The following is a 20,828-nucleotide window of genomic DNA, read 5'->3' as shown; positions in this document are numbered from 1 at the left end:
TGCTTTTTGAAATTTGTAATAACTTGTTAAAACAATTTTAACTGGAAGTGCATCTGTCTGTAATTTTAAACCACATTTTTCCACATTGCAGAGAAGAGATATGAACACATTGTAATAGAAGTACTAAATTCACTTAACATCATTCCAGTTTTATATGAAATTTGAGCAAAGCAAAGCATGAGAGCAAAATACATGTATAAAAAAAAAAACAGACACCATGAAATAGACGTGAACATAAAATTTAACCAATAAAGCTTTCCATTTCTAAGTATTTTTTTCTCCCTTTGGAAGTAAAAAAGGTCATTTTAAATGACTAAATGAGATTATAAAAGGAAACTGTTGTTTAGGAAAAAAATGATTAATGAGTGATAAGTGGTGAAGTCATGACGGAGAAATAACTCAGCAGGGAGACAGCAATGTGAGGTAACTGGTTTCTAATAGAGCCTGTGAGACGGTGAATCAGAAACTGAATCAGAATCGTATAAGCCTCTCCCTCTGTCTCTCGCAGCCATTTGTTGTGTAGGCTGTGAGTCTCGGCTCTGTTGTTCGGCAGCAGCAGCTGCAGGAGGGTGATGGAGAGCTGGATGATGTTGCTGGTGAAAAGAATCGATAAGGTCCTTTACACTCTTCAAGTCCTCTCTTTGTGATGGAGCATTGTGTCCTGCTCTTAGGCTTCAAAGTCGAGGAGAATCATTCTGTTTTTGTTTTCTCTTTCAATCTCAGCCAACACAAGACAGCAGTAAAAAGACTCTTCTTACACTTAAGCAATCAGACTATTCCTTTTCATAATGCTGAATGGATTACTTTTAGCTTTTAGATCGGTGGAAAAATCAACCTTTCCCAAAGTGATTTGTCTTTTTTTAATGTAATCACTTTTCCTCAGTGCATTTCTGCCTCAGTTATTTGATATCTTATATTTCCCAAAATATGTTTTGACAGCAACCAGAGCAAAAGCATGAACTTGTTGCATTCAGCTGCTTGTTAAAAGTGCAGATTGAAAGAACGATACAGATTCAGCAGCAGCAGCAGCAGCAGCAGGGGAATGAGTTTTTCAGTTAGGTTGAAACAGACCCAGTCGTCTCGTGGCTGCAATACAATGTGACAGAGGCTGCTTGGAGGGTTTTGGAATTGGCATCTCTGCTTCTTCTACAATGATTTGCTGCTTTTGTGATTGCTGGAAAATAGGTGCAAAGTGGTAGATTGAGAGGAAAACAGCATCCATTTGATTATGAGGGATCTGAAATAATGTCAAGCAGTTGATGGAAATATCTGCAAATATCTCTAACTCCCACATTTATAGCACTACAAACTATCAGAAAAGTATTAGTGTTTTTACGTGGATTATCCTCTGATGCGGATATTTCCCTCTCCCTAGAGAAAGAGGAATGTACTACAACCAGAGGGTCTGACACACGACTCTCGATGGCACACTTTTGCTTTGTGTTGCTCATTTATCCACAGTCAAAGCACAAGGATGACATGTTGTACTCAAACGTGAGGCCACGACACAAAGATCTGTGAATCGACTCTGCTCCACCCGGTGGTGATGCGGCAGATGTGGTGGTGATTGGTCAAGGCCAATGTGAAGGAAAGAATGCTGCTTTTCAGCGTTTTTGTGTGCAGCTGGCAAACAAAAAAGGGTTGTTTGGGGTCTCGTGCTGTTGCTGTGGATTTATCCTGAAAACATTATGTCTGGTAAGTTCCTAACTATCGCTTGGTGTTGGAATTGAAATCAGTAACATGATATTACTTAAGATATTTTCCATTAGCGATATATTATGTGTAACGACATGACAGTAGCATATCAGATCATAAAACTCATCTTCAAAGCATTGTGTTATATTACGTTTCATTATTTATTTTAAATCACTGCTTAAAAGATATTTTTATAGCAAAGTTTTTCCTTTTCATGCATGATTGGCACTTTTGTGATTTTTAACATCTGCGTTTTATTTCCTTTTGTTCTGTTTTTGCCTCTGTGCACACTATTTTTCTTAGCTCTTAGTAGCTCTTAGTATGAGCTAGCACAGCTCAACATGCAACCAAATACTACTACGGGTAACAGGAAAAATATGTATTTTAGATTTGGGGGTGAACCCACCCTTTAAACTGACAAGGGAGCATAAAATTTCCCCAAATTAAAGTATCATCATTTAATACTATTATTCTAAAATGTGCAGAACAGGGAATTCCTTATTTCTGAAATTAAGAGATGATCTCAATTGATACTGCGAAACTAAACCAGGAGTATTGCCAAATCAATGCTATTATAGGTGAAATCATTCTGAAGTAGCCCAGCACTTATTTTATGAGTGTAAAAGCCTAGAATGTTGCCGTAGTTGGTACTCGAAGTACTCCTGACTCTATTGCCAGAGGTTTTTTTATTTGGTGTGTTTGCAGCCTGAAGAGTTGTGCAGCTGGCTGGATGTGCAGAGTCCTACAAACAAACACCAGGAGGCCTTCGCTCTCCCCAACCTCCCGCTGACAATGGACATTGTTTTGGAGACAGCTTGAGCCAGAAAGACCGGGAGAGGAGGCTGGAGGTGGGAGGATTGGGTGAGCAAGAGATAGACTGGGGGAGGAGGGGGGGCATTCTCCCTGCCAGGACCTGCTGTTTGGGCACAGTCAGTCTAGGAGTGGGACCTGTCGGGTGGGAGGAGGTTGTATGTTTGTGTGTGTGGGGAGTGTATGTGGACACAGAGATAAGGTGGCACTCTGGAAAGGCTTTTGAAAAGACAAAGCATCTGTCAGCCCACTAGTGTTGAGACAGGGTACAACGATGCACACACACACACACACACACAATCAGCATTAAAACAGGTGCAGAGAGGAGAAAACACACTATAACAAGCACACACAGAATCCAGTCTACCATGAGGGGCCTGATTATGGCAGGGCGAGGTGTCGAGGGAGCGCAGTGACAGAGGAGAAGAGTCGAAAACAGAAGAAGAGAGAATAATGGAGATATAATGGTGAGCATTAGAGCGGTGGGATGAGAGAACAGTGTGGCAGAGAAAAGGAAGCCAGCCCGGAGGGAGGCAAAACAGACAACCTTGAGATAATCTGTGGGACGGGCGGAGGGAAAAAAATAACCTTATCAGGGCAGGAAAACAGAAGGCACACTGAGCGGCGAGAGGATATGAAAACACAGAGTGGAGGGCAAAAAAAGGGAGCGAAAACACAGAAGAGGAAAGGTAAAAAGTTAAGTAAAAGATACTAACCAAAGCCGATAAGGCCCAGGGTTTCACCACGAATACGGGCGGCGCCTGACGCCACCTCACGAATCTGCTCTACGCTCTGGACCCGCGTGCCCTCCCGGAGAGCCTGGTAGAGCCAGGTGTTCCGCCGGTAAAGATTGAGGATGTGGCACAGGGTGGAGTCTGCCGTCTCCTCCACAGCTGCCGAGGGAATGTTACACACAGCGATGCCTACAGAAGGAAAACAAGAAACAAGAAAATAAAGGAAAAACAGTTCATAAAATCATGCCGGAAATCAATATCATAATTTGAATTCATCCCATTTGAGTTGCACTGATTTTTTTCCTGCTTAAAGGTTCAAAAATAACTTTTTGTTATATTTGCTGAAACTGTCGGTATATCCTGACAGTAGCACGAGACAAATAATCAGTGACAAAAATCCTTCTTCTCGTAATGGCATTTGCAAGAATCCATCAAGCTCTCTATCTTTTCAGGAGGAGCTTTGCAAATCTGATGTTTGAGAAACAACCACCAGCAACAAAAAACTGGCTATCCTTCCTTTGCCAACAACAGTGTACTTGGCAAACACAGGTAAACAGAAACTAAAAAAGAGAGTTAATTCCTCCTCTTTAGCTTAGCGTGTGTGTGAGCAGTGACTGACACTCCTCTTGGCTCTTCTTGGTTTTTCATTAACGTCCAGTACATTCTTGTAAATGTCATAAGTAGCACTAGGAGGAGCCAGAGGAACCTGATTTTTTTTCACAAATCTTTCACATAAACCACTGTCAGAATAGAGTGACCATTTCATCACATATGACAAAACATGCTGTTTTTTTTTAATTAAGTTACCAGCTGCACCTTTAATAATAGTATGAGCAGTTAAAGATACTGTGCTGTTGACTGAAGTGTTTGTCTATCATCTGGTTATTCTGTGGAAAACATAATCATGAGAAGTGCAATGAGAGTAAATTGAGGCCACTAATAGATTCAAAAGCCACTACTGAAATATAATTGTATTAATATAAATAACATTACGGTAGCCAAATTTTTATCTGCAACTAGGCAAAAATATTGGGTGCAAATAGAATAAATAAACATGCATAATAAATAACATTGTGAATAATGTGAACTGTTCTGTGCAGCCTTTGTGAAATCATCAAATTGGTGTGTTCATTGCAATAAACTGTGTTGTGCTGGGGTTATTTTTTTTATCATGAAATAATACCACTTGAGGTCAACATAGGATATATTGAATTATTTCCAACCATAGTCAATATGCACATGCATAATACAGGAAGTTTTAATCACTTCTCTCAAGATGTCCTCCAGTGAATGTTAATAATTTCGTTACCTTCAGAGTATTCAAACCTCTGACCTTGTGGTATTACCTTACCTATCCTCCAACAACACAAAGATTTCCATTATCGACACTTAAGCACTTCTGCCTGCCCTCGCTCTCCTCTAATGTCCTCATCCCACTCTGTATCTCAGAGTAACAGCACAGCCGTCTCTGGACAGCAAAAAATAGCCAGAGCCCGCTCAATCAATGGCCCCTTTTCTTCTCCCCGAGAACAGCCGCCATATCAGCACCGCCTTCTCCAGGCACGATAGCTTTTGACTCCTGCGTTGCGAGGCAGAGCGCCTTCGGTGAGTGGGTGGCAGTTAGACACAGTATCTCGTATTGGCAGGAAAATGGCAGCTTTGTCAACTGTAAGGGCTGTTTGAGCCACCAGCCTGCTGATATAAGCCTGGGTGGCTGTTCAGAGAGAAGACTGAACTCTCCTCTCTCTGTGTGTCTTTCCCTTTCTGCCTCTTTGAACATTCTGGCTCACAGTGGGATGCCCGCCATTCATCTGACTCTTTAATTCAGCCTTTGATACGGCTCTAAGAATCCATACAGTAAAGACTCAAGGAAACAGTAAACATGCTGTCCACGGCAGTCTCCCTTTAGGCAAAGTCACTATCAAATGTGCAATCATGTTTTGACCTCTAAATATGACGCCCGTTTTGGTCAATCGCTGCAATTTTTGACACGTCTCTGCAGTGGTGTGATCAATCATCTCCTCAAGATTCACCTTAATCTGATGACTGGCATCCAAAGATTCCCATTTTTCTAAGAATTTATCCTTACAGTGAAGACTAGATCATGATAAAGATTAAAGTAAATGACAAAGCATCTTAATCCTGACGAGAGCTCTTAAGGTGAAAAGTATAAGAAATTAAATAAAACAAACCCACCGAAATGACCTGGGAAAGGTGCTTACAAAATCTGAATAATTTTCTAACATAATTTTAAATATGTAATTATGGTAATTATAAGTAAAGCTTTTCTGTGGCTTTTTCCCCCTGAATATTTTTCCCTAGCTCTTTTAAATTAACTTTCTTAATCTACTAATTTCTTGCAATTTGTGAAACATTTATAATCAAGTTGCTCATTGCCCTTTGCCATGATTTTGAAAGAATTTGCTCAGAGCTCAAAGGTTTAAATACTTGTTAAAGGTATCTTAAAGCAGCCCGATGTGGCTCCTCCAGGTTTTACATCGCAATGGGGTCGACCACACTAAGACCCTATCCTCACTAAGATAAAACTTTGTGTCCTTCTTTCTGTAAAATTTTAGGCTAACATAGGAGTTCTTTGAGAGAAAATGTTTGTGAATACAGCTCAAGAGGTAATACATGAAGACACAAACAATCAAACAAGCAGACGCTGATACACAAAACTTCACTTGGAAAAAAAAAATCAATACATGCACGAAACAACATGTTTTATCCGTACGTGACTCATACGCTATATCTGCTAAAAACTACACTTTACTGGATAAGACTTGATACTGATTATGTTCTGAGAGTTCATACCCAGCTCTCCAGCAGCCTTGATGTCGATGTTGTCGTAGCCGCTGCCAATGCGGATGATGATGCGTAGGGCTTTGAACTTTTCCAGGTCCTCTCTGGTCAGGGTGATGGTGTGATACATCATGGCTCCCACTGCTTCGTTGAGCACCTGCAGACAAACACATCCACAAAATTTAGTGTGATAACTGAATGATTTTTTTCCCCAATAACAGTATTTTATGTATTGATTTGTTTTATTTATTGAATTTTGTTTTTTTGGATTGATAATTTTGTCCATTCACTCATGCGGCTCACACAAGCAACATTAGTCCACTTGAGTTCATAAGAACTCATGACAATCACAAGATCGCATTCCTACCAGAGGAGCCGTGAAAATCACGTCTGCCATGACTATGGACACTTAAAGAAAACGTTTAAGATTTCACAGCGCGGGGGAACTACAGACATCACATGGTCACCAGCAGCACTGACACACTGTCCTTTCACAGACCTGCGCTGAAGTGGAACAAGTCATTATATTGTCTCAGAGGGGCCGCAGTTCCGCATGGTCATCACAATTACACTCAGACCCCGAGGGTGTGTATGGACAAAGGCTCTGAGCAACTGACTGCACGCCGAGGTCAAGGCAGCTGCTGATCACAGGATAAACCTTAAAGGTGATGGCGTGTGATAGGTTGGAAAATGACCGTACTGAATGACCTTCTGACCTACTTACATATGGCAATAAAATGTTTCTTGGGTGACATAACAGCTATCAAGACACACCTACCTATACACATCTAAAGGAAAATAAAACTAACTTGAGCAACATCAAAATTAAGATCATAAAGCACCCGACCATTGCTGCTTTGCAGTTCCTAATCGAACATTGTATTTCTGTTTTTCGACATGCGATTCACACGGGCCTAGTATTGACGGGGGACCTCATTTGATTTAGAAATTGCCCCCCTATAGTATGCCTGTGTTTTATGCAGCACATTTACAAAGGATAAGCAAAGTCACTATTTTATTCTAATTTGCTGATATAACCGTAGACAAAGCAATAAGAAGACCACATCAGACCCTATAAGTGTCATTATTTTTGATGAACTGGATGCTGATTAATTGACAACAGTCTTCTGTTGGGTTTTGCTCTTTTTGCGAACGGGTCTCTATGCTCTGTGATGAGATGAGCCATTTGGATTTATACCCAAAATCCTTTTAAAAACTTTTATTTATAATTACCAACGCAGCCTCCAAAATTTCCACCAGGAAAGAGGCACCAAAAAGTGATGTGGAGAAAACAAAAACCTTTCAGAAAATAAAAATACAACCCCAAATCATAGAGATGCTGATTTTCACAGTACTAATATCATCACAAGACCTCTGTGTTTGCAGAAATATGCTCTCTAACTTGCAGTGGAATCTTTACTATAAAAATTATACACATGGCAGATTCACACCGCATTCAAGACAACCTCCGCAAGTATTACAAATTACTGAAGGTCCCAAGGTAATAATACGTAGGTCTGCACTTATAGGGCCTAAGTCTAGTACTGTCAAGTCTGTATTCAGTACAGCAACAATTTCAGTTTAATATGAAGGAGTGCCGCCTCCTCTGTTGAACATCTTTTTCCTTTTTTTTCCATACAACAGATCTTCTTAATTAATTAATCAAGACCAAGAATGTGATATATTTTACAGTGTTAAACCCTCCAAGACAAACTTGCAGTTATGAGCTGTGGCCTATAAATAAATTCAGCTTGAGTTGTATAACAACTACAAGTTGGCAAAGTGAGAACTAAAACTGTTTCTCCATGCCAAAGGTGTAATGTCAATACTCCCTTATTAATGTCACACACCCTAAAAATGTACCTGACCCTAAACCTTTTAAACTAATCTGTTTAAGCAGATGTGGGCATGAACTCCATCCATCTTACACTAGGTAATCTTGTGGGGAAAAAAGGTTTCTCATGCCATAGTTTAGAATTAATTGCTACAATTATCAGTGCTTAAATGCCAACATGGTGGCACTGTTGAGTCCAGCGATCAAAGACGTTCTTCTAAATATTATTTAAATGTGCGAACAAGTTTTTGAGACTTCCTGTTTAAAAGAAGAACCCTTCTTAGCCAAGAAAAATCACAAAATATTCGCCTGAGGATAAAAAAAAAAGTCTGTCACCTCTGGAGGGCATCACTGTGAAACGCTGCTCCTGTTCAACTTGACATGTACAAGGTGACCTGTCCTGGGATTCAGTCCGATGTGGATCTAGACTACCCCCCCCCCTCAATATCAGCAGCAGCCGCTGTCAGCGCCTAAATAACAGCTCTGCATTCACCTCCAGCCAAACTGCATTAGCTTTCCTGTGATTAGCAGATTAGCTCTGAATTTCCATACTGCTTTTATTAGAGCTGTGTCCCGCACAGGCCTTCCAGATACTGGCTCAAGGTTAAAACACATAAGCATGCACGACTCGTCAACATGCACTCACAGAGTCTTTTAGTGTGAGCAATGGAGCTTTTTTGAGGGAAAATCTACTCTGAATGTAGTTTACTTTAATGGAAACTCTGACCCAATCTATATCCTCTGCTCCACTGTAACCAAAGCCTTATTGCTTTTAACGTCTATCATTTCTGACAATGCCTGGGCTTTTCTGACACGACAGCCAGGCCTCCCTTTTTGAGTATAATGTTGCAAAGGAGTTTCAATTTGGTGATACATGTTCTTTATGTGTGTGTTTGACTCTGTGGCTTGCTGGGGAGGGATTTTATGGCCATGAGGTCATCCCACTAGTGAGCAGTGTGGATGTAGTGTGGATGGGAGCTGGTTGTAACTCTGAGAACAGACTTTCTCCACCTGGCAGGGAAGATATGCTGTTCAAAATGTTGCTTTTTTAGCTCTTGGCTCTTATAAAAGGGTGATAACAGCATCAAACAACCCACTAAAAAGCACTAAACAACATCATGCAATAATACGGAGTGTGTCATGAAGAGAAAGCTGTGATCCTTTATTGATTGCACCTTTCAAATCCACTTCAGCTGTGAAGCAAGGATGAAAGTAAAAGGGAGAGGACAATTTTTAAAAAAGTCATTTTTTTGTGAATGAAGCTAACATGGAAAAGTAATGCCTCAATATATATAAAAAAAGCTGTTCACTCTGGGGAGTAAGGACTTTAAGGAGAAGTGAGTGAGATTTCTGGGGATTTAGTGTCATCTAGAAGTGAGAATTACAGCTTTTTATATACCTAAAACAATGTGTACTGTTACTATGCTGGTCGCAGAAGGTTTGCTAATCATGGAGGCCAACGTGAAAACGCAAATGGCCCTACAGTTCAAGCCAGTGTTTGGTTTCACCATGCTGGGCTACTTTAGAAACATGTTGATGCAACATGGTGATCTCCCTGGAGGAGGAACCGTTCCCTATACCAATATAAACTGCTTATTCTAAGGTACCGAAGACATGACCATCATACTTTCAAGCAATTATACACTAAAGAAAACAGACTGATTTTGTTATATTCCATTTCGGTAAACATATCCATCTAAATCTCTGAATCTAAATATAAAAGAACAGTGTGACAAACAAGACGTTTCCCTCAGCAACAAACAAATTGATGATACTTTGACATTTTGTCAATAAGACAAAGTACCAATAGATTATTTCCTTACGTAAACAGTCATTAGATGCTGCTCTAATCTTAACACCACAATTGGATGAACAGTCAGGCAGCGTACATTGACTCTATGCCATATGGGCAATCATCCAGCTTTTACAAGCCACATGTGACCATGAGACACGACAACTGTGAGAATGCTGAGTGTTTGAGTGCAGGTGCTGCATGCAGGACTTGCTCTCACTGAAGTGGTGTTGCAACTCGATCCTGATCAGTATTCGGCTGTGTGTTTCATCATGCCTCCATCACCCCAGAAATGAGGGATTACTGGGTACAGAGGACCTGACATAACCTCGGGGCCACTTTCATATTCCACCCTTGACAAGCCTTTCCCATGAGTTTCTGTATTTTCTGGTGTGGATGGAAGAGAGTGTGGCAGCTGGTGTCTGGCCTGAAAACATCACACTGAAAAACTCCCTGAATTATCAGCGCTGCATCTCCGCATCCGTGCCGCAGAAAGAAGAGATTGGACATTTTCAATCTACACCACCCCTCTGGGTATCTAGACTGCAAGTTATTACTGGGAACTGCTGAATATGCTGGCGAGGTGAACATTACAATCATGTTTTCCCTGATAAGGCAGTGTTAAAACAAACAAAAAGATCCCCGCTCCCCCCTTCTCCTCACCGCCCAAGGTCTTTGATTGAATTGATCTCTATGCAAATGCTTCAGTTTTAATATGTCCCATTTTCATAAAAACAGGGAGAGGAAAGATGTAGCGGCTCTCACTCCGTCTGCAGATGGAGAGATAGCAGTTTGGTGATACCCATCTCCTTGGCCATATATTGTTTTGCAGCCACGGCGCTGCATAAAAAGCAATAAAGAGCCTCTACAAGCCAATGTAATTACACTGCTTCCCCACCATACAAGACTCTCTATTAGAACAATGGCACTGATATAGGCATCGCGCTCTGTGCCACAAAGTGACATTAAATCATAATGAAGCCACTATATTTTAACTGGAAAGTGCGTACAGAGCCAATATAACGCCCTTCACATATCAGCGCTGTGATAGAAAAAGAAGGCAGACACGAGTGAGTGACAGCCTCCATCTCTTCATCAACTTTCTGCCGCTCTGATGTGGAGCAGTGCGAAAGCGAAGTGCAGTGTGTGTGTGCTTTCTACCTTCTCATGTATCTCTTGTGTGGACTGAGCATCACAGAAGGCGACAGTCGCCAAGTCTTTCAGGATGGGCATCTCTACGGTGCAGTCGCGCCCGTCCAGCAGCGCCACCAGGGGGCGCGGATGCATAGGCCCATTCATGATTTGGGGCCGAATACCTAAAGAGACATAGAGAGGAGAATAAAGGTTATTTTAGGTACAAGAGAAACAAGAAATAGTCACTTGAAAACAGCTTTTTAAGCAAATAGACAATGCACACCTTTAAAGTTTTCTAGTTTTCTCTTTTCTATTTATGGTATGTTTAAAGGGACAGTTCACTCAAAAATCAAAAGTACATATTACATATTTTTTTCTTTTACCTGTTGCACTATCTATAAATCTAAATTCTTTTGGTTTTGGTTGCCAAGTGTTGGACATATCATTCACAGAGACGTCTGCCTTCACTCCAATATAATGAAACTAGATGGCAATCAGTTTGTGTTGCTTAAAGCGCAAAAACATTTTTGAGAAATTGAAAAATTCAATAATGTCTTTTTCCAGAGATCATGGCCCGGTTACCTCAAGATAATCCTCAGACCTTGTTGCGAGCAGTTTCATGTAGAAGCTTTTTTTTTTACTGCCAAACTACAACCACTAGCTGTGTCAACAAGGTGGTGTGCATCTATGGCTAGCTCATCTAACACCACTGAGCTAGGTAATGTTACAGTTCAGCAGAAGAGGTCGTTAATAATGTTTACATCTTGCACTGCCACAAGCACAAGCCTTTAGTTTATTAGTATTTATACACTTCTTTCTGCACAGTGACAAAGTTGAAAGAAAATAATTACTTCATGAAACTGCTCACAACAGGGTCTGTGGATTATTTTGAGTTACCGGGTCATGATTCCTGGAAAGAGACATCGCTGTTGAGTTTTAAATGTATTTTTCAATGTTTTGAATCTAAGATCTGAGTGCCACCTTGTTTAATTATGATGGAGAGAAACAGACATCTCTAAGGCCAATATCTCCACACCAAAATAATCTAGATTAATAAATAGCACTACAGGTAAGAGGAAAAATAAATAAGTAAGTAAGTATTTATTTAAATAAGTATTTTTGATTTTGGGGTGAACTGTCCCTTTAAGCTGTGACAGATAGTCATGAAGAGTATTAAAAGATCATGCAAAAAACACAGCAGCAGTCAGCAATAAAAATACATAATGAAAAATGCAATGGACCGGCACACACCGGAAGAAACACCCACTCTGCAAAGTCAAATTATTAGACTTAAAATAAGCAAGTGACACTCTCCTGCCCTGCTGGAGTCGACCGTATTCATCAGTTTTCTTGAAAAATAAAAGACTGAGGATGATAATAACCTCCTGTGAGTGTGTGATGTTCACATGTGCTGATTAGGATACAGCGGGAAGCGGGGCTTCGCCGAACTACCAAGTGTTGCTCAATAAATCAATACGCCTACTCAAGACTGGATTAGACCACAGCCTCACTTACAGGAATCCTCTCGGTCTCAAGGCTCCCAAACACTTACATCACACACTGAAACCCTGCACCCATGCACTCTATCATACCAAGAGAAATATATTCCCTCGTGTGAACGCATGACAACGGCACACTAACATGCGTGCACTTTGTTCTCATTTCTCAGTTTAGGGGAGAGGATCCTTCATTTGCTTCGGTGTGAGTGGAACCAGCAGCTGTGGAAAAGAAAAAAAAAAAAAAGAAAAACTGCGAGCTACACCTTTAGAAATGCCCTGCCTCAAAAGAGTCATGTATCATTGAAATGGAGACCGTTGGAGAAAACGCTACAAGCCTGAAACAAACCCATAGCCAACTCACATCTGCACTTCAGCACACTTGACAGAGTGTGTGCCGCAATTCTGGTTTTGTCTGCGCTCAACTCGTTCTCCTTTCCCTCTCGCCACTTTTCTCACTAAGAGTGAAGAGAGCCGAGATGAGCCGAGCTCCCCGGTGGGCCGACCTTCTCACGCGTCCCCAACTGAAGAAGACGTGTCGCGCTGAGAAGGCAGACAATTACGAGCCCCGCTTCATACAATGTTAACAAGAAGGGGAGCATCAATATTCATGCTGCTTCTGAGGCGGCTCAGAAGCGAAGTCAGCGGATGGATGGACCTGAGGAAGAAAACAACTGTTCCCCGCTGAGTACTAGCACCCTGACACTGCGCGGGTCATGATCTCCTCTCTTAGCTGTAGATATGTCAAAGCTGACAAAACAGATCACTGCTGAAGAGACCTAAACAAGGATGGTCCCCCATGGGCGATTCTTATCTGGTGTTTTGCTGCTAAGATCAGCATCTGGATGCTTAAGTGTGACCTCACTCTGTGGGCGCAGGTGTGTGCATCTCTTAAAGTTATCCCAAAGATTACAATGACGTCAGACTCCGGGGGCGAGATAAGGAGAAGCGTGGATGGAAGCGAAAGGAGAGAAGAGGTGGAGGAGGGCTCATTAGGGACATGGGATTACTGCAGCAGAGGAGGCTGATTAGAGCAGATAAAGTTGAGATTAGGAGATTTAAGATGGAGAAAGTTGTGTGTGGTCGTTGCACAATCACGCTGAAACGCAACAGCGGGAAAACAAACAGGTGGGGAGGAGGGGGGAAAAACAGATGAGACAGAGAAGAGTAAAATTAAAATGTAGAAACAAGCGGGCATAAAAATAGACTAAACACTGCCAGTTAGCATAAAGAGCTCCCGGGAGACGAATCAGAGAAGAGGAGGATGAGCGCACATAAACGACAGGAAAGAGAGAGCTGACAGGAAGTGAGCAGTCCAGCAGCCTCTCAGGGCAGAGGGAAGATGGGAGCCGAGGTGTCGACTCCTCGTGCCTTCTGCCTATTGTCATGGTGATCACTTAACAGGCTTCGGCTGCCAGTTTTAATGCACTTTATTTTTGGCATCTGTGCCGAGAGTTGAGGTCGGAGGCACAGTGCCATCTTCACACTCTCTGTGCAAAAGGGCAGAGGAGATGTTTTTTCTCCTGACAGACAGCCCCCCCCCCCCCCCCCCCCCCCCCCTCCCCCATCCCCCCCACCAGCATCCAGCTCCAAGCCTACTTATCACACTCGCTGTTCGAGACGGGTGACATGACGGCGGGAAAAGGTGAGGCGTGGCGGATCGGCTGTCTGTGCCACATCTGCAACTGACAGGATGTTGAATATTAATGGAGGCAGCTGGGCGGTGAAGACTGAGTCCATTACACCAAACTGAGATGAGGGTGTGAAAGCCCGGGCTCGTGGATTTAAGGGCCTGACTTCACCTGAGATAATGCACATTCATACAGGTGCTGAAATAATTGGCTGATTATTCGATCGACAGGATTTTAAACAATACTAAAGATAGATTAATTGTTAGTTATTAATCAAAGAAAAACACAAAATATTATAAGATTCTCAAATATGAGGATTATTTTTCCTATATTTTATATAAACTCTCTTTTGGTTTTGGTAGGGCTGCCCCTTGAAAGTCGGAGACTTGAATCATCAGCTGGAGACCCAGCTTCAGTTGACTGAAGCTGTTTTGAGTCAAGCAGCGTTTTTTTTTCCCGTGCAATGTACCTCTGGGGCCGTTTTGATATATGGATTTGCTTAAGATGACACAATGGAAACCAATCAATTGATTATCTCACTAGTTGGCGATTAATTTAATAGTTGACAACCAACCGATTAATTGACTGATTAATCGTGGCAGCTGTACTAATGAGTTGACATATTGTCCCAGATCCTGCACAAACCTGATGAATGCAAATCCGATATTTACTTCTCTTTAACCTCTAATTTGATCTCCACCAGCTAATTTTTAGCTCTGACTACAATTTAGCGTTGGGCAGATAATACATGGCAGGTTTTTCAGAGTCTGTTTTCTCAAACTCAATCATAACTACACAGTAAAACCAAAACGATCAGATATAGAGGCTATGAACCAGGGCCGCAGAACTGATTGATTTCAGCACAACCTCTTTGACATCAGACAGTTATCTTATTCAAAGGTGATATAAAAAATATTGATCAAGGCATTACAGGTTTGCAGCATGCAAGGCCGTCCTTGACTCACAGAAAAGACTCAGAACACCTGTAACCTTCCCCCCACTTTGTGTAAGTCAGTAGTTACTGCCTCACACAGATTATAGACAGCCGTGGGTGTGCAGGTGAGAGAGGCAGTGGGTGAGGCAGCGGTGGAGAGGAGCGGCTGGCAGGCTGCGTCAAACCCTCCGGCAAAAGTTAGACAGGCTGAACTCCATGAATCATCCACTGGGTTTCTCTCTGTCTCTCTGACCTTTCAGTCTCTTACGCTTTCAATCTCGCTCTCACCGACTCTTCCACCGCTACATTTCACCACATCGTCTGCAGTGCTGTGTTTTCCCAGATCTCTCCTTGTATGATAGCATCTTCTGACAGCTCCTCCTGTCTGCCCGTGTCTAGCTCTGTATCTGTGTTCGCTCACCATGTATCCGCTTCGCCCTCCTTTATCTCTCTTTTTAGGTAAATTTTTACCCCACCTCAGCTATCATTCCTCAGCTGTAATCACTGCCCCTCCTTCCTCTGTCATCCTTTCACCTCAGCTGTCATTCCTTCTCCTGCTTTTCTATCATTTTCTCTCCTTCTCGCTCTGTCTTTCTAGGAGCCAGAGTGTGTGTTCATGTGCGTGTGTGTTTGTGTGTCCTCCTGTGTGACAGATTGATTCTCACTCTGCTGATTTTGATTGAGAGGAGATGATGTATGCGGGCAGGGGAAGCAGGGAGGTGACAGGCAACACTCCCTCTGTGGTAAACTGACAGCGTGTACATCAGACCAGTCTGAACCAGAACCACTGAGTTTGTGAGCTGCGAAATACCACCGTTCTGATAACTGATGCAATCACACCACCTTTCTGTGCGACTTTACTCTCTGTAGTGATACTTAACGGCATATATATAATCATCTATAGTATCACTAAATGTGTTAAAATGTAGCAATTTAATTATGAACTACATAAAACTGTGGGATTTATTAGATTTTGCACATTCACCTCCCTTAACTGAATTGTGGAGAGATATTCTGGTTCACTCATTTCACCCACGATTTACTGGACAAAAATGTCTGCACATCTAATTTCAAACTGGGGCTTAATTTCAGAAGATTTTTTTTGGAATAAATTAAATTACAGTATGTATATGTGCATACAGTACTAAAATACATCAGGATACTGCAGTAAATTTAAATCTCTTATTTCTATGGTAGTCCTGAAGTCCAGGCTGGGACACAGGCAAGAAAAGGCAATGACATATATATGCTACTAATATCCCATTTTAACATCAATACACCTGATAGAAAAAAAAAACTACAACACAAAAACATCAGTATAATACCGACTAGAGCCGCAGCGATTACTCGATTAGTTGTCAAGTATTTAATTAACCAACTAATATGCTAGTTGATTAATTTTTTTGATTCCTTTTTTTAAGAAAAAAGTCTGTTTAAGTTTCTTTTTGATCTGTGACAGTAAAATAATATAATAATAATATAATAACATCTTTGGGATGAGGACAAAACAAGACATTTGAGGTCATCTTGGGCTTTAAAATTTCATGAAACGTTTCATGAAATTGCTGGTTGCAGCCCTACTAAACTGAAATCAGAATTGCAGCAGTTTATCAACTAACTGATAAGTTGTCAACTACAAAATTAATCTACTAACTAATTTGACAATCGATTAATAAGTTAAAGTAATTTTTGGAATTAAAGGATTTTTGGAATATTTTCCTTTTCTATGACATATTAACTAACATATTTATTTACATATTTGGTCTGTGGACAAAACAAGACATTTAAGGATGTCACTCTGGGTGTTTTAGTAAACACTGATCAACATTTTTTACTTTTTTCTGACATTTCATACGACACATAGATCAAACGACTAATTGATTAATTGACAGATGATTCGACCGATTAATCAATGATGTAAATGATGTAAATTGCAGTCCTAGTTGAAGTATACATTTAAAAGCAGCTGAAACAGTTACATATAATCTAGAAGCCCTGCCCTGGCTGGATGTAAAGCTTTTTTTTTTTTTTTTTTACCTTACTTTTTTACCTTTTTTCATTTGTGGGTGAAATGAGTAAAAGGCTTAAAGAAACTCTTTCCCGACATGGGTTATCATCTTGAAAAGGTAATGATGCAAATTACATTTTTTTCCATAAAGGTTAAACAAATTTTGTCCCATTTTTACATTGGCCTTAGGAGTTCAAAGCCCCCCCCCCACAAGCACAGACGAGATAGACACCAATAAATATCAAACTGAATCTAATGTAGCGCTTGGAGACAACAGTCACCTCCAATGTGACACACTTTCTCTCAGCACTCCTCTTTAACATTTCCTTAAGAGAACATGTGCAGAGATGAAACAGGGTGTTCAGCAGGTCTGCCATGTTCTACACTCCTGAGCTGCAGAGACCTGGTCTACAAAGACCTGGTCTACAGCAGCCGCTGGCCGTCTGACTGAGCAGCCAGAGATTCAAAGTGACAGAGACAAGAGGGAGACATACTGTATGCTCCCATACGGTGCTTCAAATGTCAACAAATGCACACACTGACGGCGGGGGGGAGATGTTGAGGGGGGTCACGTCAGAACCGCAGGAGGCAGAGTGCTCTTAATTTCACTCCTCCATTAATTAATCCCCCTCATTTCCTTTCCTCTGTGTTCTCGCTTCCTCTGCTTGTTGCTAAACTGTTGCCAGGCTGCGGATGTGTGTGTGTGTATGTGTGTGTCTGATGGTTTGGGAAGAGTGCATTTTCACAGAGGGAGGCAGCTGCTGTCGTGGGTTTACCTGCCAAAGGAATAAATGCATATAACACACACACACACACACACACACACACACACACACACACACACACACACACACACACACACACACACACACACCCTGCTGATGTGCTCTGTCAGATCTCGGGCTGCAACTAATTTTCTTCATTAGCGAATAATCTATAAAATCAATTAATTGCACGGGTTATAAAAATGTCAAAAGTGGTGGCAAATCAGCCCTTTGACAAAGCCATGTCATGAGTAACCAGAGCTCAAAGGGAAGCTGGCTTATTTAACCCTTCGAAACCTGGATTGACAGTACTTGTTTGGTGCTGCATTTAAACACCTTTCACAAGTATTTAAACCTTTTAACACTGAGCAAATTGGTTTGATTTTCTTTCCAAAAAATCAGAAAAAAAGCAATGAGCAACTGGGCAAGAAATATCCCTCAAATTACAAGAAATTGCAAAAAAAAGAGAATGTTTTAAAAAGCTATGGGAAAATCACCATAAAAGTATATTTTTATTTTTTTTTTTTTTTTTTTACTTTCACATTGTGTTTTTGTGTATGTGTGTGTGTGTGTGTGTGTGTGTGTGTGTGTGTGTGTGTGTGTGTGTGTGTGTGTGGGGTGTGGGGTGGGTGGAGCGCTAATTTTTCAGGTAATTTTCTTGTACTTTTTTCCTTTTTTTTTGACAATCTTTGGGTCACTTACTAAATTGCTCATTACCTTCTTTTTTGAAAGAAATCAAGCCAGTTTGCTCAGGTTTCAAAGGGTTAATCTGATCAATAATCCAAAATTTACAACCTAAATAAGCCACATCCTGCTAATCTTTTTGCCTCCTTAACTGCTCAGTAGATTTAAAATAGAAACATACAATAAGTCAGACCTTGAATTAGATTTTGTGATCGCTGTGTACTTGAATTAAAGCACATGATGATTTCTGAAAGGAATCCTCTCTACTTCCTAAAAGCTCAGGAGGATTTATCATGTGGGTTTCAAGATGATGAAAATGGGCCTTGAAATTACATTTTAAAAATTGTTATCCATTACTGCTAGATATCATTTCACCAAATTCTTTTCAAGTCCCTGTGATAAAAGGTGGAAGGCTCAGTTGGCGGTCTAAAAACAGAACATTTTTCTCAATTAGATCACACAACAGTCGTCAAAAATGGGAACTGGGTCACAATGAAAATTATTTTGGAAATCTAGGTCTCCTGTGAAAAGGCTTAAAACCACTTGATGTAGATTAGCAGCATTTGCGAGATTTTTTTGTGCCTGATCTCTCTCAGTCATCAGTATTTTTAATCATTTCTGTAGATAAATACTTGTGGAACTCGAACCCGGGCCGGGCTGCAGGCTGCCGTTCCTGAGCCAGCAACACTTAGTCAGAGTCTGGCAGCAGGACCCAGCCGAGTGGCGCAACGGGAGATGAGGCCAGAGTTTCCATTATGTGGGGAAGCAAGCGAGGAGTTTCTTCCTACCGCTGGCCTCTGCTGTTGGTGTTATGTTGCCTCCGTGAGGGGAAGAGGGACTAGAAGGGACACGCAGTGGTGTAGTCAGAAATGGGGGAAAAAAGACGAGAGGAGAGAGTAGGAAACAGCAACAGGAGTCACTTTGGTGGTAATGGGAGACCAGGCGAGCCCTCTGCCATACTATCATCAGCTGCTGCCACCGGTTACCTAGCAACCTCAAGCTGCTGTTTGCAGGTGGCTCCTTCTTGACAACAAGGCTGGGTGGGGGGGGGCGGCTGCTTGTGCTGCAGCTGACCGCCAACAGTTAGGGCAATTTACTGTGCCATCGTAAGCAGCGCTGTGCTGAAACGTGACCCACATCCTCTGGTTAACACAGGAGGCCAGTCATGGCTGTGTGCAGGAGGGGGAACATGCCCATGGAGTGGTAACAAGGGTTATAGTATGGGTATGTGGCTTATGCTTTGTGTGGTAGTTCCAGGTTGGCAAAACAGCCGGATACACTAACAAATTCCCCATTTCCACCAAATTAGCGTGTGAATGCAGGTTTTTTAAACACAGATGACCCTGCAAATTATGTCCTTTCCCATTACCAGTAGACAAGAGCTGTGTAGCTCTGCAGCAGACGAATATGCCTTCCTGTGTGCGTGTGTGTGTGTTGTGGTGTGTGAGAGAGAGAGAACTGTTTTTTTTGGCGTTTCACGTTCAATAGACAGACTGGAAAACACGTTAGTGAACAGCAGAAAACAGCATGGAAGCCAGTGAAAACTTCACAGCGATTACTTCTTTTACTAATTTGGATCGAAGTTTGAGCTCTGCTTGGACGGAGATGGACCGTATTTAGAAGTGGCTCATCATTGCATCTAGCTGATAAAGGGACAAGAATTAGGGCGTTCACACATGTGCTCTGTTTCCATTAATGCTGATCCTAGAGCCAGAGCTGATATTAATGTAATGTAATTTGACCCCAGTGTCAATGCTGATTGTTGCTTTTCCAATTACATTTTTTTTTAAAAAAAAAAAAAGCCTATCTTAGTGGCATTTGTGGGGTTTTTTTGTGCATTGGGAAAGGGACAAAATTAAATTATTATCCCTTTTTACTTTGAGTTATTTTCTGTATAAAATTGTAAATGAATGCCGATTTTGCAGTTTGAAATAGCAAACGTCGCTGGCAGTTGATTCTATCAGCTGCAGCTAATTAACAATAATTCTCCAAGTAACTCTGCCCAAAGGCCAAACTAAAACTTGGCTGTTGTCTGGCTAATGTGCTCTCTGCAATTTGGCATCTGTGCTTGGCCAAAGATAATTTGTTCTAGAAAGGAAAAAAAAACCTTTGACATCACTCTACATTTGTGAGTAAACTGTGTGATTTTGCAGTTCAGCAAGACCAACAGAGTGGTCTCTGAAAGAACGATCTTGCCGATAGCATCCTGTCAGCTTTAGCTCCCCAGTTAAACTCTCATGCATATATCAATAATTTAAGCCTATCCACTTAATAGCTATGAATTGGGACTATCAGTTTTTTGGAGTGGTACAAAAATGTGTGCGAAACTCAAATGGACTGGATGAGATTCTAGACAACATTCACATGCTATTAAAATCTCTACTCATGTGCAATCTTGTGTGCAGTAAGTGCTCATGTGGAGGCATACGTTGCAAAAGGCAGAGTGAGATCTGTATGAAAACATGGACACAACAGGAATGCACTTGCATGTGTGGCAACAAATGAATAGG

The 20,828-nt window shown here is 41.4% G+C and overlaps 1 protein-coding gene across 1 annotated transcript in view; it reads right to left on the bottom strand.

Moving 5' to 3' along the window:
• The window catches only part of ctbp2l (C-terminal binding protein 2, like), a 74,861-nt gene that overhangs the window by 29,349 nt on the left and 24,684 nt on the right, over positions 1–20,828 (bottom strand). The window contains exons 2-4 of the mRNA XM_042507328.1: positions 10,829–10,983; positions 6,054–6,198; positions 3,222–3,428 (exon numbers count right to left, since the gene is read on the bottom strand). Of these exons, the coding sequence (XP_042363262.1) occupies positions 3,222–3,428; positions 6,054–6,198; positions 10,829–10,983 (507 nt within the window). The remainder of the gene's footprint in view (positions 1–3,221; positions 3,429–6,053; positions 6,199–10,828; positions 10,984–20,828) is intronic.

This window comes from Plectropomus leopardus, chromosome 19 (genome assembly GCF_008729295.1).
Source record: "Plectropomus leopardus isolate mb chromosome 19, YSFRI_Pleo_2.0, whole genome shotgun sequence".
Classification (NCBI taxonomy): domain Eukaryota; kingdom Metazoa; phylum Chordata; class Actinopteri; order Perciformes; family Serranidae; genus Plectropomus; species Plectropomus leopardus.
Note: the sequence above shows the minus strand (reverse complement) of the source record. Positions and strands in the feature narration are given on the sequence as shown.